At 43.1% G+C, this 18447-nt stretch overlaps 1 protein-coding gene across 2 annotated transcripts in view; it reads right to left on the bottom strand.

Moving 5' to 3' along the window:
* The window catches only part of LOC146809654 (uncharacterized), a 974089-nt gene that overhangs the window by 319882 nt on the left and 635760 nt on the right, over window positions 1–18447 (bottom strand). For both annotated transcript variants that reach the window (XM_085616509.1, XM_085616510.1), the window contains exon 6: window positions 5765–6058. In XM_085616509.1, coding sequence (XP_085472635.1) covers window positions 5765–6058 — 294 coding nt within the window. The remainder of the gene's footprint in view (window positions 1–5764; window positions 6059–18447) is intronic.

The raw sequence follows: 18447 nt of genomic DNA, 5'->3' as shown, positions 1-18447 counted from the left end.
AAATGTGCGGTCATGGAATATCACCTACCAACTAGATACTTTTGTTGCCTTCGTCCAGTGAGATTTTTACCTTCAGACTTAATCACTTTTTTTAGAGCTCAGAGTCCTCCAGCAGGACAAAGCTGCAAGCCATACCCGAACAGGGTGGCCTGAGGCTGGATACTTTTTTCTGCAAGGTCTTGTTGAAATGGATTTGCTGTTGAAGAAAAGTTCCAATTGAGAGCAGCCTGAATCTTTGGCCCAGTGGCAAAACACCTTCTTCTGATTGAGTTGTCAGGTTTGTCACAGTTATCCTGTGATCGTTTGAGCCAGAAAGTTCCTATATCACAGATTTTTCATGATATTAGGAGGAGTAAACCTTGACATAGCCATAGGTCCCATGACTTCCTAAACACCACTTAGGGGCGAAGACTCACTCCAGCGAAAGCCAAAAGCAGGGTACACGATAGAGTCAATTGGACTGGCCAGCTAGGATGTTCAGAAAAAATGGCTTCTTGCAGCTTTTTGTAGCCCTATAGCCAAATGCCTTTGAATCCAATTCATTGTCCTGGGTACAAGTGGGAGCAAGTCCAGCCTTTCAATTTCTCCTCACATGTCTCAACAGCAGGTGGTGTCAATCTTCTGTGCTCTATATGTCCAGCAGACTCAGGAAGAAGGTTCCCAGGGTTACCACATTTATTCCTGGTACTAGTTGGTGGGTGGGGAAACTCCTGGCCCCTCCCTGATCAATAGATAAAAAGTTCTCAGGGGTTCCTCTTTTCTTTCCGGTAAAGAAACCCACATGATACTTCTCTACCTATATCCAAAATTGTTTTATCCCTTGTCCATAGCGTGTGTGCCCACCCAAAGATGTGGTCTTAATAATGAGCAGTCCCCTCTTTATTGATCAGTCTATGCCTGTTCTAAGGACAGCTTAGCTCCCACTGAGATTGGTGCATGCCTGATTAGAGGGACATAAAAAGGAGCAGGCCAAGGTGTCAGCTACATCTGCTTGTGACAAGGTAGGCCTCTTTAAGTTAATCAAGTACGTGGGCCCGCCCACATGCCATTCCATTAAGGTGTTAACAATACCTCCCCAAACCCAAGGCCTTTGACGAAACTCTGGGAGTAAGTTTATACCTCATCAAAGGGACCTATTCAGCACCTGGGTGACAGTTGTAGCTCATGCAAATGGACCTTCTCCAGATGCTTGAGGTATGGAAATATTACCTTTCTGAAAGTATATTTTCCTTCGGTTTTACACCAAATTTAATGTACTATCAAATATAACTTTTATTAACTATTAAAATGAGTCTTCGAATGCATTTTATAACTATTTCCACACACAATGTAACATTATTAAATGCTTTCCCATGGAACAGCCAGCCTTATGCAATAAAAATACCTATTGGAGCTCTTTCGCATGACGGGCATGTGTAATATTACATTTCTACATGTTCCTACTTTTTAATTCTGTGCACCCTTCGTCGCGGCTTGTAAGTCCTATATAGAGGTGACTTATTAATAGATAATAGGAAGGTTTTGAGCTGTCAGAATATTTTATTTTGAAAGGGCGATTGCAATTTTAAACCTGCCAAAGCCAGGCTACAGAGGTAGGTCCTCTAGTGACACTTAACTTACAGGCCCTGGGGTAAACTTTGTACAATATACTAGGGACTTATAGTTAAGTTATATATGTCAATCAGAAATTTACCAATTCAACATGTTTTAGGGGTCAGAGAAGGTGCAGCAGGGACTGGTCAGCAGGGTCTCAGTGCACAGAGACAAAACAAAGCAGCATCAATCTACAAAACGGGGAAAATCATGCAAAAAGATGCATTTCCTTACCCAAACATGTACTTACTTACCTACATATACTTATCCTGTGATATTTTGGTTATTGGTATTTGTGCTACATACTCTATGTAGCACAATACTTAAAAGATAATTGTCTGGTACCATAACCAGCAATGACCATTCTTTTTATCCTGAGAACGTGGCCCCTCTCAAGTACGGTTCAACTATTTGGATTTGAATTCAAGGTGACCAGGCACTGCAATTGATTGGAAGGTCTGCTGAATCCGCTGTCAGAGGTCCGTCCTTAAGCAGCCGTCACAAAGAGAAAGAGACTACATCAGAATCTTAGTTAAGCATTTAACATGTTTTGCCAAATGCCTCTTGTCTCCTGTTTTTTCAAGGAATTTCATGTTCATGCAACACTAGCCCCACCTTCTTTGAGAAGCAGTTTCTAGCACAACCCATTGCCCAGACGCTGCCTCCTTCTCCTAAGTACTGTGGTACAGTCCCTGCAACATCATGGGCAGTGGCGGGGAGGAGGCAACTGACTGTGGCTGCATTACCATATGATTCAAACCCTCAGGGACACACTCAGTCCCCTTTGAAACCTTGGGATTTCACATATTCGCACAAGACATTACAGCAACGGTTCTAAAGGAAGCATGCTAGACCTCCCAGAATCTTTGAACGATGTGCATACTAGAAACGCTTGAAGTACGGCTAAACTTAATATCTGATCAAGTGAACAGCCGTATATCTTGGAAAACAAGCCCAACTGATCATCTTTAAATACAGTGCTTTAATATATGCACATTTGAATATCTTGACTACTACTGACTAGATTTTTGTCATTTTGGTCTTGTTTTGATCAGATACATCTTCTCTACTTTGCTACACGTGTGCAGTTTTTTTGTGGTGTTTTTCTTAGTGAGTTACTGTAATGTAAGTGTTACACAAATACTTCAGACATTGCCTCTTAAGCCTGACTGCTCTGTGCCAAGCTACCAGAGGGTGAGCACAGGTTAATTTAGGGTGTGCATCTGACTTACTCTAACTTGAGTGTTGGTCCGTACTTGGACAGGGTACAAACCTCTGCCAACTAGAGACCCCATTTCTAACAGTAACAGTCCATCCTAAACTGCTAAGCAAGGCCCCCCCAAATGGGAACACAAGCAATACTGGACCAGCTTTGGCCTATTTGACCTCATTAGTAAGGTGCAGTTTGAGCCCTATGGCACACTGAGCACAAGACCCAGGTCTTGGCACATCTGTCGCATTTAGGGCATCAACTACAATAAACAACCATGTGAGGAATGGAATGCATGAATTAATCACAGCCACTGTTCATTGCTCGGCCCACATTCAAGCCCATCATTTGTCACTCACTATGACACTATAGACAGGTCCTTGCGTTATGCAAATCTGTACCGACCATGCTCCTTATGGGAACAATCCCTACTCAATAATATAGCCTAACAAGGCTGAAACCGTTCTGGGGTTTATGTATTCCCTTCTATAGCGGGCAGTTTGATTTGGACTGTTACTGTGAGAAGCAGAATCAGTACTTATTTCCAGAAAGCAAACATTTGTCTAGAGTGGCAGAATGAGTGATAAACAATGAGTTAGAATGCAACCCAGAGCAACTGCTTGTGGCTCAGACTATTTACAAGCATTCTTCCCTTCACCTTTTGAGAGTTCGATATAATGAACAGTGCACTTCTTTAACTGCACTCAGGCTCCCATTTGAGTGGAAGGACAAAGAGGATTCCCTTGAAATTAAATCGTTAGTCCATTATGTCTCTATCAGAAACAGATACCATATTTAGCTTTTAGTGGCAGCATTTTGCCTATTCTGAGCAGACCGAGGAGGACCAGAGCAATGTCCAGTTTTGAAGATACCCCTATGAGATACATTTACAATCAATTAACATAAATGAAAATATTTTTTATAGTCAGTTAGCATCCCAAAATACTGGATTGGCTCTAATTATAGGTTATCCACCTTGATCTAAGAAAGGCAAGGGCGGCTCCTCTGCAATGGCAGAGCAGCGTAGCACCACTGGCTCACTGCCAGCAGGTGAAAAATAAAATGATATTCTATCATCGTTTCAGTTTTTCACCTGCTGGCTGAGCAGCGCACATAGGGAGGGGCGGGCCGGGCCATGGGAAGGGGGAGAAGGACTGGTTTCTGCACTTGTAAGCACACATGTGTGTTTAGCCAGCTGTCACAGGCCCGCCAAACACACATACGCACTTAGCTTTCTTCAACCCAGCTGCATTCAACAGCCAGGATGGAGAAACAGCACAGACTCTTTGTCCTGAGCAGAGCATCAAAGCTGCCCACTCAGACCAATCCCCGCACTGCTCTCATAGCATGAGAGCAGTGCGTGGATAGGACAGGGAGTCTGTGATGTGACCAGGAAGAAGAACACTGAGGCTCGACGCAGGAGGAGGCCGGCAGCTTCAGGTAAATTTTCATTTTTTTTTTTATTGCCTGGACAAAAGGGTTTGCTGAGTGCTTGGAATAGCTTGTCAGATATTTCGAGCAGAAGCTTAAGAGCTAGGAGATTGCGCCTGTGCAAGAACGCAATCCTGACACCAGTTCTTGAAGGCAGAATGAAATGCTTTGCATACACTCAGGGAGTCTTGTAGGAGGCTTCTTCTGTTGAGATGGAATCTGGTGCTCTGCTCATTTGGATCTGTGGCCTGCATCTGTGACAGGGATGACCTTTTTCTCCTAAGTGGTCAAGTGGTATTCCTTATATATTGTTACTTACCTAAGATGGAATTAACAACGTCAAGTTAGAAGTGTTTTGACATAATCATATACATCAGTGGATGTACTAATAAGGTAAAAATATGTCAATGTATACTATATTATTTGGCTTGTGGTTGTTATTTCACATACAAAAATGCACCTGTCACAGACTGATGTCTTATTGGGGGCTTTGTTGATATTAATATCTGAATGACATGACAACTTTTACAGTTCTTGGAAAGATAGGCACAGACAACATCTGCATAAAAGGCAAACATGTTGATGATTCTGCACATAAATTTGATTGAACATGGGGTAGGTTTATTTGGGATTCAACTGGGGTTTTTTTTATCCGAAGTAACTTGATTTATTTTACTAAGCTTATAACGAAATAATAATAATCAATATGTATCTTGAGTTATAATTTGTTCTTATCAATTATCTCATCGTTTTTGCTATGGCTTATAGTTTTGTGATAGTTGAGTGCTTGTACGATTGTATAGCTGTGTGATTTATGAATGTATTATACTTAACATATTTGTATTTTGGAAATCCCCTTTTCCTTGTTTGTTTCCTGATCAATTTGACAATAATTTTTTTTTTAAATGGAGTCAGACCATAGGACTTTACGTCATAATGACATGCAGTATCTGGGCCAAAGGTAAACAATCTGGACAAGCTAACTTAAATGGAGATTATAGCTAAAATGGAACCTGTCTTGTATGTATTTAAGAACCTAAAACTAAACGAAAGAAGTCAAAAAGCAAGTCATTAAAGCAGATGAATTAATAAAATTATGGAGGGAAACATAAGACTTATGACGTTCCTTGGAAGAATCTCTAAACTAAATAGTCACTAAATTATCATAGAATGTGTTTGAGTGAGCATGCTTATCAGTCATATTCATTATACATTTACAGAATAAAAACACATGCCAGAAGCGTGCACTTTATGAAAAAGCAATTCATCACTTGTTACATGTTCAATAGCGCGTCTTCAAACTGAAATGAAAAAGGGGTCTCTGTGCTGAAAGAAAAGATCCTTACAATAACAGATCCTAAACAGTTATTCAGACAAAGAACAATAATGCCACCCTCTTACCCCACCATTAGGTGGGTTGAGGATACAATTGGCAACACCATCTATTCCCCCATCATCAACACCATTCACGGATCTTTTGTTGCAGGGACATAAAAACGTTCCCTATACAAAGTAACAGAAATAACTTACCGACATCTATCTGCACAGGGTCACTTAGCTGTGACTTGAATTGCAGTCCAACTTCATACAAACATGTGTACATTCCTCCATCAGAGATACGCAGTCCATTCAGCTCATGAGATTTGATGTTTTCTCTGTCTGGTACAATCTTTACAGCAATTGGGTTGGGAGAGTGAACGAAATTAAAATGTACATTTCTGTCCATGCCAAACACTGGAACGTGGCAGGATAATAATACACTCTCTCCTGCCTTAAACAAGCTATATGTGCTGTTGAGGGAGATGCTTGGCTTTTGAAGACCGTCTGCAAGAAAGAGAACTGTGTTTCACAATGTTGAAATTCATTTGTCAAAATCTTTTTTTCAAAACACTGGCCTACTGGGATAATGCAATAAGATGTAAATGTACTGGATATTCAATGGATATACTGGTCACTCCTGAGTGGAAAGTGTGTGCTGACACAAATAATTATCCTTTTAAAGTTGTTAACATGCAGTACATTGCCAGGCCTGCCATCCCCCACCTCAGTTCCTTGCAGTTCCAAGAACTTGAGCAACCCCAACATATAAAGGAGATCCTAGCGGTCGTAAGTCAGATGGCTCATAATAAACTCCAGGGACCGAAGGATTTCTGGTAGAATATTGTATCACATTCAGGGCCATCCTGGTGCCCAGGTTGCTCGAGATGTACCATGAGGCGCATCAACAGGGCATATTGACCAATTCCTTATGTGAGACCCTCATTGTGAAGTTATCCAAGGCTTGTAGAGACACCCTAGAAGTGAGGTGTTACCGTCCTCTATGAATGTTGAACATTGATTATAAAATCTGAATAAAGTGTTAGCTAATCAATTACTTCCAATACTTCAGTCATTAGTGCACACCGACCAATGTGGGTTCATACCCCACAAGGACACCTCTGGAAATAAACATAGGCTATGTCATATAATGGGGTGGTTGAGGGGTCGGCAGACCTTCCAGTGGCGATACCCCTGATTTTGAAAAAGCCTTTGACCCCTTGAGGTGGCATCCCTGCTGCTTGTCTTGGAGGACCTGGTAGTGGGGCCCGAGTTCTTGGGATGGATTTGACTGCTCTGTGTGGCACTGCGGGCCAGGGTGTGGACGGAATGTCAAATCTCTCGTCAGTTTGTTATCGGAGGGGAACACGGCAAGGATGTTCACTATGGCCCATCATTTTTGCACTGGCTATGGAACCCCTGGCCTACTTGCTTTGGGGCATAAAGGTAGGACCTCGATTGAACACAGTCCCGCTATATGCCAAAGCCGTCCTCGTCCATCTGCCGGAGCCTGCTTGGAACCTCCTGACTCCTTTTAATTTTCTGTACCTGTTTGGAGATGACAGGGCTTCACATTAACTGGGGAAAATCAGGTATTCTTCCCCTGCGGTTGGGGATCCACGAGGAGGTGAAGAATGGTATTTGATCACCTCCCCTGTCAACCCGGGACGTTCCGGTACCTGGGTGTCAACATGTATCACACTGACAATGATCTCTTAGATGGCAATCATGGCAGAACCTTGGCGGCTTCACAGGAGTCAATGGGTTTCTGGACCTGCTTGCCTCTCTCAACTTAGGGCCTGGCCACTATAGCGAAAATGCTAACATTACCACGGCTTATTTATATCTTTGCAATAGTGCTTGTGATCCCTACAAGGGCCTACTTTAAAGACCTGTGGAGTCTCCTTTCTGACTTGATATCAGGGGGTGTGCAAACATGTCTCTATTTGAATGTTAAAACGCTTAATTCTGGAGGGCGGTCTGGGGTTCCCTAACCTGGAACACTATTTTGCGGCAGCAGAATTGCAGTGGCACATGAAGTGGTTAGCTGGTGATGCTGTAGGTGAGGGCAAATTGGTCAGCAATGAACTGATTTTCCTATGGCTATAGGTAAGGCTGTTGTTATCTGGGGGTTTTCTATGGGGTATGAGCAGACTAGCGCATATTGCGAAGCAGTGCTGGCAGAGATGCATTCACCCACACTGTGGCGCACCACTGTATGCCCCTAAATTGCCAATATGGAGCATGCCTGGAGCTCTGCTGAACACCCATGACTTGGTCCCTTGAAATTAGGCAGGTGTGACCCGCCTCTGGGACTTATACACTGACGGGGCCCTACGGTCCTTTCAGGAGCTACAGGAAAGTACTGGGCAACAAGCTTGCCATTTCCTGACGTATAATACCTTGATGCTTGAGGTCCCGAGCATGAGGTTCTTGGATTGGGAAGCCCCTATTGTTCACACTGGGTTGCAGTGTATACTGGCGCATGGATAGGGTAACAGAGCTGTAACAGTGCTCTATGCAGTGTAGTGAGGTTATGGATTCACTGCGTACATTGCTAAGTTAGCATAAGTTAGTATAAGCTTGGTGCCATGTTGCTGCTTTTTGCACACGTTTCTACATACATTGTTTTGCACAAATCCTCTGCTTGTACTCGCTCACATGAGAACTGTCTACCTTTCACTTCTCTTGCTGTACTCTGAGGCTCTGTCTGCACAGCGTGTTCAAGGTCAAAAAACAATGTGCTCCGTTAATCTGCTGTTGGTCAGTCCCACGCATGTTAGACACAACACTGCCACAGCTGCACTACTGAAAATCGAGTGCTTTTAATATGGCATGGCATGCATGTTAGACACTAGAAGAAAACCTTTCCAAGGAGAACAGCTGTGCTTGTCCGGAGATGTAAACCTTTGCATCTAAACTCAGAGGTATGGGGTCCCCCTGACAAAGCCCAGAGGTCTTCTATATTATTATAAACTAGTTCCTAGCACGGGGAGGGTGGCAAGGCACAGTAGGCTTTTTTTCCCACTAGCTTTATATAATACTATTCCGTTCGTATTTTATGGAATTGTAACAATGCTCACTATATTGAGTTTATGCATTTTGCTGCTAATATTGGCTTGTGTACCGCATTATAGAGCCGTTAGTTAAAATAAACATTTTAAACTATACTGTGTCTCTGATTACTCATGTTGTAGACAAGTATAAGTGAGTTGGCGAAAGAGTGATCTTGCTACCGCTTACTGAGAGAGTCTGAGTTACATGTTCTAGGATGTCTAATCATTGGTAGCTGCGCTGTAGTACGGAGAACGAATGAGACACTATAGCTAGTCAGATAGGGGTTCTGGGCACTAAGGTGGGATGTTGGTACACCACTGTACACCGAGGTTCTGGTTTCTTGCGTGTAGTTATGTATATGTGCAGAATCCTTGCAACATGGCGCCCAACGTTTGGTCTGGCTCTTATCTGCGAGACACTTGAGTAGTACTTGTGCTTGTCCACAATCCCCTCGCTTCTGTTTTTGGAAACAGATGTGATGGTGTTACCTCCTATATTGATATTTTTATAGGTTTTTCAAGCTTGATGATCTTGAAAGGCGTTTTCTTTTCGCAGTTACCCTCTATTGCGCTGCCACGCATTAGGTCATCATACGTTCTTCTTCTTCGTGGCTGAAGAAGATATTCCAGCGCATAGTCGCTAAGGGTGGGCGACAAATTCCATTCCGCTCACGGAACTTGTGAAATTTCGGCATTTTCGCGGAACACGCGGAACGCGAAAATGTCGAAACTTCCGCGATCCGTGGTGGAACGGAAATATGCAGGGCAGGATTCATTCTGGCACGATGCTCCTGTCACTAAACCTCAACAGGAAGCACTTACAGATATAAATAAAGCAGGTGCCCGAGTTTAAGCTCAAATTCAGTAATGCATTAATCAGCACAAAACATTCGTGAGCATGGTCGAGGCTAGGCAGGTGTGCTTTCTCCCAATATCTACCATCAACAATTTGCTGTAATCCTTGATGGAGCTTTGTGCACCCATGAGATTCTCAAGCGCAATCACCATGTAGTTCCTGACACCAGGAGGTTCTGTCTCCTCATCTGCTGCTCTGATCAGTCTCTGGCCCTTTATAAACAAGAGGCATGTGAACTGCATGGAAGCCCCGCCCGTTTGGCCCCGGCCCACACACCAGCAGTGTGCAACGTCTTCCTGCCCTTTCCCCCACTACAGTTCACTCAAGGGACCCCGGCGCCTGTCGGCACGGTGGCAAAATTACAGACACAGAAATGGACGCTGTAGACAACTCTTTTGGCCCTTTACGCAGCTGTAGTGTAGGAAAAGCACTACACATTTACCCAATGAGGCAGCACTTACTGATTAGCCACTAGAAAGTACTCCAGTTGAGTAGAGGTATTGCACAAAACGGTGGCATCTTCTTGGGTAAATATGCAGGGCAGGATTCATTCTGGCACGATGCTCCTGTCACTAAACCTCAACAGGAAGCACTTACAGATATAAATAAAGCAGGTGCCCAAGTTGAAGAAGCTCAAATTCAGTAACGCATTAATCAGCACAAAACATTCGTGAGCAGGGTCGAGGCTAGGCAGGTGTGCTGTCTCCCCATATCTACCATCAACAATTTGCTGTAATCCTTGATGGAGCTCTGTGCACCCATGAGTTTCTCGAGTGCAATCTCTGTGTAGTTCCTGACACCAGGAGGTTCTGTCTCCTCATCTGCTGCTCTGATCGGTCTCTGGCCCTTTATAAACAAGAGGCATGTGAACTGCATGGAAGCCCCGCCCGTTTGGCCCCATCCCACACACCAACGGTGTGCAACGTCTTCCCGCCATTTCCCCCACTATGAAGGACAGCTCACTCGAGGGACCCCGGCTCCCCTTGGCGCGGTGGTAAAGTTACAGACACACATGGTCGCTGTAGACTCTTCTGGCCCTTTACGCAGCTGTAGTGTTGGAAAAACACTATACATTTACCTAACGAGGTAGCACTTCCTGATTAGCCAGTAGAAAGTACTGCAGTTGAGTAGTGGTGTTGCACAAAACGGTGGCATCTTCTTGGGTAAATATGCAGGGCGAATTCATTCTGGCATGATGCTCCTGTCACAAAAATTAAACCTCAACAGGAAGCACTTACAGATATAAATAAAACAGGTGCCCGAGTTGAAGCTCAAATTCAGTAATGCATTAATCAGCCCAAAATCTCTACGAGCACGCAAAATTTTGTGTGTTCACGGAAATTTCTTGCCGTTTCGCGAAATTTTGCGAAAGGCAACTTCGCAAATTCCGCCCACCCCTAATAGTCGCTTAGTACTCCGTCAACATTTGACCGTGTATGGAGTGCCAGATGCGGGTGTTGATCTTATCTTTGTAGTGGAGACTGATCCGACGCAACACTTTGAAGTGCTTTATTCATGGGTGACTTTTCCGGCAGTGAATGGAGACGATGATTTGTTCCATATTTACACTGCTTCAGCTCTTCCTCATGAATATCGACCCAATACAAATCTTGAAGTTCCGCTCACGGCATGGCAACACCTCATTTGGTTTAATGGCACCCATTCACTCCAATCCGTTTAAGCCCTTTATCCATCGATGGGGGCCACTTGGCAAGTTTTAGCTGGGTACACCCCAAACCCATGTTATCTAACAGTTCGAGTGGATGAGCTCCGCGTAATGCACACCTCTTTAGTACGGGTGCATAGAGCTGTTGTCCGTTACGTTATGCACAATGTCCAGGTGGGACCACCTGGGGTTGCTGCACAACCAGCTGGACCTGGCGGTGTGACTGTTAGTCCCGTTATGGTCAATTCGGTAATGGGCAAGCGTACTCAAAATAAGGATGATTTACCTAATTGGCTTGCTGACAAATTTGACCAGCTTGAGACTGTATGTCCTAACACCTCTCCTGTGGAAAAACACAGGATATTGACAATTAATTTGCAGAAAGACTGAATTCCTGAGTTAACCGATTGTAACATTTGGGGAAAGGTGTTTGCGGCAGTATGTGCGAAATGTTATGAATTATTTGTATTTAGCAGGAATAACAAGTTTCTGATCCTTATCAGTTAGGTGTCACAGGACTGTCTTAAGACATTATATCAAGAACTTCAAACATTCTGCTTATAGCCATTAAAGATTGAACTATGTTGACACATTTCAGGGACTCAGCCAAAGCTTCCAAGCCAACTTCAGGCAGGAATGTCTCCCTAGGCCTGTGGAAGTGTGTGCGCGGCAGCTTTGCACATCAACAGTACGGGTCTGGCACTGAGGCCCTGGGCCCTTGCCTCCGGCCTACCACAAGTGAGGGAGGGGACCCTATCAGAGCTCCACAGACTCAGTTAGAGCTTCCTACCTCACCTGAGGAGGAGAAGCCACCTCCAACGCCCGAGGATGTGTATACTGAGCACCATCTATCAGTGCCTGGCACCCAGGCATGGGGCCTGTACCCATGGCCTACTGCAGCTCTAACTGGGGACTGGATTAAAGCTCCCTACGCCACCAGATGAGAGAAAGCCACCCAGGGCTGATGAAGTTGTATGTTGTGCAGCGTGAGTGGGTGCCTTGCACCCATGCCAAGCTTTCTGCCTCAGTCAAGGAGGGGAAGAGACCATCCTTGAGCTGGCAGAGGTGCAAATGCATTTGTAAAGAATGAAAACATTCATGGAAAATGCTTTTACTCTGATTCATATTGCACCGGTACAGGAATTTCACATCAAGCAACACAATAGGAATGTCTCTGGCCATCCCCTTTAATCATGGCCCAAGTTCCAAAAACCGACAAAATAGAGCTGGAGTACCATTCGTTTATTACTAGCTGAATTATGCAGTCATCCAGTCTGCTTTGAACTAAATTATTTTTTCAAAGTGAACTCTGCAGACCCACGAGTCACTAAGTCAAGAGAATCAGGGGTGCACAAAGAGGCTAGGTCAACTGCAGGTGTTAACTTGCCTCACAGCTGACTGTCAGCTTGATTCCAAGATCTAGCTATGAGCTTTTTACCAACAGGAACATTAACATATGCTATACAACATTGTTTTATGATGGATGATGGCACCAGAATTAAAGTGTACTAATTCCAAATACAGGGCCTCAAAAGAATCCAGTATTATTAATTTTCATCACTACCTTCAAGTTAGAAGTGCACACCTACTGTCTTTCTTGGATGTGGCAGACATTTATCCGGCATCAAAACAGGATTTCCCATTGCCAATGATCACCATGGTAGGCACAGACAGTGCCATTTAAAGTTGATATGACAGACATTTTAATCTATAATTTCTGACAAGGTGATGTGGAACTGGCCCAAGATTATCCAAACTAACTAAAGACATTGGACAAGCCTGGATTGGTCTTGGTCTGATAAGTCTACACATTCTAGGTGGTCCACTCTCGTCTGCATGTATTAGCTTTTGAATTGCCACAGTCTTAATCAAGCAACTTATGGAACAATCAGAAAAACCCAAACTGATTTAATGAGCCATTTCCAATTTCACTGTAATGACCAAGTGTATGTACATGGGCATTTCTTACGTTTGGAGATACACATATGCTAATAGCAGGATCAACCATCTAGAGACACCTGTTAGAGGAAAGGGGTGAACTGTGTGCCCATCCTTGACTGATCTTGGCGCTCATTGGGAACATGGTGGCTCCTGCCAGCTGTATGGGCTGGATGGAAAGGGCAATTGCACTGACACTAACTGGGAGGCACAGCCAGGGTGAGCTATAGTGTTGTGTGCAGATTTAGATTCCGTATATAGGTTTCCCGATTTATGCCCTTATATAGGTACAATTCACATTGCCCTTATTTGGACATAGAAATCCAGCCCTTATTTAGACATTGTCCATACAAACCAAATACAGGCATGGCCACCTACATCCGTCCATCCACGTCACAACGAATTCTTGGAAAACCAGACCCTTAAGCCTTTAGGAATTTCACTCAGCTTGAATATTGATTTCTCCAAGAACTCATTAAGTATGCATGAACATCTATTCCTTAGGGGTTCATTCATGACGTTCCTCTGCCCGACTTTTATGTCAATACTAGCATACCTAGACGCCTTCAAGGCATAAATATACCAGCATTTGCCCTGGCAAATTGCGGTTCCTGGAGGATTCCATCCAACCCAGACTACGCGGTTCGCCACGGCAAGTTCGAAAGGAGATCGAGTTCCAGCTTGAAGCACTGACCAGACGCTGTCATCCTCCTTGCAGAGAATACAGCTCGAGTGCTCTCTGACTTCCCTTGCGGGGGGTTAAACTATCGAGTCCAGAAAAGAGATTCCAACCTCTCTCATTCTAATGTATGGAGCTGACTTGAACTTAGAGAAACTTTTTGGCAACTCTTGGCTAAACTAAAAATATAGCTAGCTATACTTTAGAAATGGCACCTACTTCAAACCTCGTACTGCACTTAGGTTAGGTACACTAGGGTAGAACAATTTCGAAGCATCAGATGAGTTTCACATTTAAGCTTATGTTATATATGTATGTATTTTGATTAACATATGTCATAGTTACATGCCATGCTATTGCAGTATTATTTTATCTTACTGCTAACCTCGTACATATTGTACTTCAAAGTCTGTCTTACGATTGTAGAAATTCATATCTCTTGCATGAGAAATAAGATTGTTCAATAAACCATTTTATTGAAACGCCCGTCTCTCTATTTCTGTACAACTCTGTAGAAACGAAGCATGCACGATTGACTGAGTGAAACTGTTATCTATTGTTTCCACGATTCTGAGATTGTTCAGATTCTAAAAGGAAACAAAGTTGTCATGTTTATGCGGTTGTCACCGACTAATCCCTTCTTGTATATTCGAGAAGTTTCTAGTGACCTCTGAGTTAGCTGGCACACACAAGTAATTAAGTTTAATATACTCGATAGAGACATACTGACCTTAGTCCTATGTCAAATCTATAGTGTATGCTATTCCAATGCGCAGAGCCTATCAGGGATATAGGAACTATACTACAATAGGTATTCTGGCTTACCTGCATGCCTCCATGTTGGGGGACAATCCACAGAACAGTTTTTCCTAGCCACTACAGAAATGGGCTGGGTGGAGAAAGGGCATAGCACATGGGACCCAGACTACCAGACTGCACCTGGGGCTAGCCCCATCCAACTCCATCCGCACTGATCAGACAACTGAGAGCAAGCTGCCATGCTATTTGGCCTTCACTCTGTTGTGGGAGAGGCCCATGTGGGAGGAGGCCTCTGCAAAAAACACATTCTTTAGCCAGGTGGCCCATAGGTAGGGCGAAACCTCTCTACTTGAAACAAAAGTAAAAGCTAGTCAAGTAGTCCCTCTCAAAATGGACTAAGTACACACAATCAATCGGAGTGTGCTGTTAGGTAGACTGTCCTACTCAGAGGCCTCCCTTAATTAGCACATGTACTTCTTTGGTACCTTTGTGCACCCATACAAACTATATGTTTTTGGTGTATACATGGCTAGCATTGTAGGAATTCCACAGAAATATCTCATTCTACCCTGAATTTATAATGAACAATGAGAAGATATTTTATTTTTTCAACAAATTTGTTCGAACATGTTGTATTTCTCAAATGGATAAAGACAATGCTAACCAAGAAAATAGTGACATTAATTTCTGGAGTCTGATAATACAAAATATGTGTGAGTTTTTCTGGGAAATTTAAGCTGCATATTCAAGAATGTAATATTAGTGTAGATCACTAGGAGGCTGATTATGATGTCGGTGGGTTCGACACCGACGGTACTTCGGTGTCGACTCACCGACATCTGCCCCTGCAGTCCGCCTGCCGCATTACAATGTGGTGGGTGGAGGTATCGGGCAGAAGGACTGTCTGTGGCGCTTCTGACCAGTTCATGGAGCCCACTAGTGCATCAGAAAGGCAACATAATCCCTTAATGACAGCGGTTCCACTGTCCGGATTATGATGTCGGTCCGCCATGGAAAGGCTGTCAGAAAGCGACACTTTCTCCCCTGACCATCCGCTATGGGGCCTGGGGGGCACCTAAGGGGCCCCACTAAACGTCCAAGCACCGTATGGAAAGCACGGTGCCTGCCACACGGTGTAGGGATATTTTAATCATCCATTTCACTATGGCAGCTTGTGCTGCAGGCCTTTTCCTCCTGCCGCACATGCTGCCATAATGAAATGGATGTTTCCGACCTCCCTATGGGCAGTCACATCCAAATTAGGATGTCTGAACCTATGGTTAGGCGGTTCCAGACAAATACGGTGTCTGGCAGACGCAAGCGGCACAGGAGTACTGGGGAGCGAGCACTAACAAAAGCATTTGAAAAATGGATACTACAGAAAATAAAGCAACCCTTTTTTCAGTAACATGAATTTTTAAATACGCCTGACATCGTAAACAGCCCCTAAATTGTGACGGAATCTTTATTTATGGTGCACTGTTTATTTAATAATAGATATTAAGATCAGAATATATGGTAAGTATAATAAATAAATATTAAATGATTCTGTACAAATTAAGAAATCTATTGATGCAATTCAGGCCACATTGGCAAGTAAAACAATCTGAACATGAGATTTGATAATTTGGGCTAATTCTTTTGTTTCTTCTCGATTTATTAGTTCAAATGTACAGAAATCTTATAACTTGTATCATTGTTTTGTTCTTGTTCTAGTGGTCCCATCTACAGGTTAATTTATTGGACGGCGCCTGTTGTGTTATTCTGTAGGGGTCAGATTTACAAAGAGTTCACGCAATGCAGCACAGCACAGCAAGTAAAGTTGCTGAATTGCTTGAGTGGGAGAGAGGAGAAATGCTATATATGGACTAATACGTGATGCAGTTGTGATTTCTCCCTGTCCCGGCACACTACTGGCTGCCATGCACCAATGCAGGCACCCTTGTGCCATAGTATTATGGTGTGTGGATTGTGGTCAGCATAAGTTTGCAAAAAGCAATAGTTTAAGGAATTCTCCTCTTTGTATGTGTGCTGTAGAATGCAGCACACATGCAAAGGGGAAAAACGAGGAGAAATGAAAACATATCCCCTTATTATGCCTTTCTCAAGGAGGCATAAGATATTGGTGCAAATCCCTATCTTCAATTCTCTGCAGGTAGGGATTTGTGTCAGTACCAAGTATGGTTAACTAGGAATGCCCATTCAGCACCCATGGAATGCCCCCTTGATGCAAAGTAATGCAAGGCAGCACATTGTGCTGCGTTGTGTTTCTTAGTTTACAGTCCAATGCAAATCACAATATACTTTGGATTGTAAATTCATTGCCAACTGACTAACACCAACCATTACCAACATCTCACTGCAAACAACTTGTCTGAGATTAAGAGAAATATAATATAAGTTACATTAGTAGATAAAGATCAAGGTATCATTAATGAAAATGATATTCTATTTCCTAATTGTAAACATGCTTGCACCTAAATACAATACACCTTGCCTAAAATTTTCGAAAGCTTGCAGAATCCTTCAGGCAGACCTATAGTCTCAAGCTGTGGCTTGATTTTTGAACCTTTCTCTAAATACATAGATCTTTGCATTAAGGACCTTACAACATCTACCCGTTCCTTTATGAGGGGTAGAAGATTGAATTGATTGAAGACCACCTGTTTAATGACTTGTCTGAGTATCTTGCATGCATAAATATTTTATCTCTGTATACTAACATCCCACAAGAGGATGACATAAATGTGATTAGACATGCTGTGGAGCATGAAGGCTCCTTGATGGGAGTGCCTCTGACATTATTATACCATTACTCAAGCTGGCATTACGCGAGTAGTATTTTGAATTTGATGGTGATAACAATCTTTGTATCAAAGACACTTCCATGGGGGATTTTTTGCTCTTGAATATGCCATCTTCTCTGTGCATGTCTTTAAACAAAACATTGCATTCCATCACACCAATCCGGTTCTGCAACAAATTCAATTATGGAAGCACTACATAGAAGACATAATCATGATTTGGCAAGGTAACCATGGCTCAATTGCTTAACCAGGCACACTAAAATCTTAGATTCATTATAGCCTTATAGCCCACTTCTGAGAGCTATACTGGTTGCTAAAGGCACTGAACCTGATTTATAGGCCCTAGCTGCGGGGGGTGATGGTAACAAGAGAGAGGGCCTTTACCAAACAGGTCATAAGGGCTATAAGGCTATTAAAATATTCCACCAACTGTTTTAAATTAAAAAGGGAGAAACAGAAAGACAAACACTGGTATATAGAGCAGAAGGTTCATACAAGCCATTATAAGCCCAGATCTAATCCATTGTCTTCAATGGAGCAACCCAACATTCCATTGTTTTACTATCTAACATAACAGTTCTTCAATTGACTTTCTTAATCTTACATTTAGGAACAGTGAGGATATTTGAATCATGAAGCTCTACAGAAAACCCACTGATTGTAACAGATCACCGTCTAGGAGTTTTTACCCAGGGGCACTCAGGGATACCCTTCCATTTGACAAGTTTCCCTGCATCAAAAAATGGCAGATGGCACTGTTACTTCTTTTGAGCAGAAGTGCTTAAGAATATAGGCTCATTCAATGAGCCTATTCCCTGAAATTGGTAAAAAAGAGCTAAACAAAATCCCATGGTTTAATCCAAGGGATGAGCTTCTCCAGACAAGGAGAATGGACAAGCCTCACAAACTGATTTGTGTAACCACTTTTTGTCCATCAAGCCAGAAGATTAGCAATTATATTTAAAGAAACAAGTCAGCACTTAGCACTACAAATCTTGAACATACTGCTCTGATGCTTTAATTCCAGAGAAGAAGAATCTTTTAGGACCACACCATCGAGCAACAGATTTTTCCTGACAATACATTTCATTAGCAATTAGATCTCCTGTGATGTAAACTCGGCTGTGGTACTTGT

Source organism: Triturus cristatus, chromosome 7 (assembly GCF_964204655.1).
Source record: "Triturus cristatus chromosome 7, aTriCri1.1, whole genome shotgun sequence".
Lineage (NCBI taxonomy): Eukaryota > Metazoa > Chordata > Amphibia > Caudata > Salamandridae > Triturus > Triturus cristatus.
The sequence above is the reverse complement of the archived record's forward strand: the minus strand, read 5'-3'. Positions and strand labels throughout refer to the sequence as shown.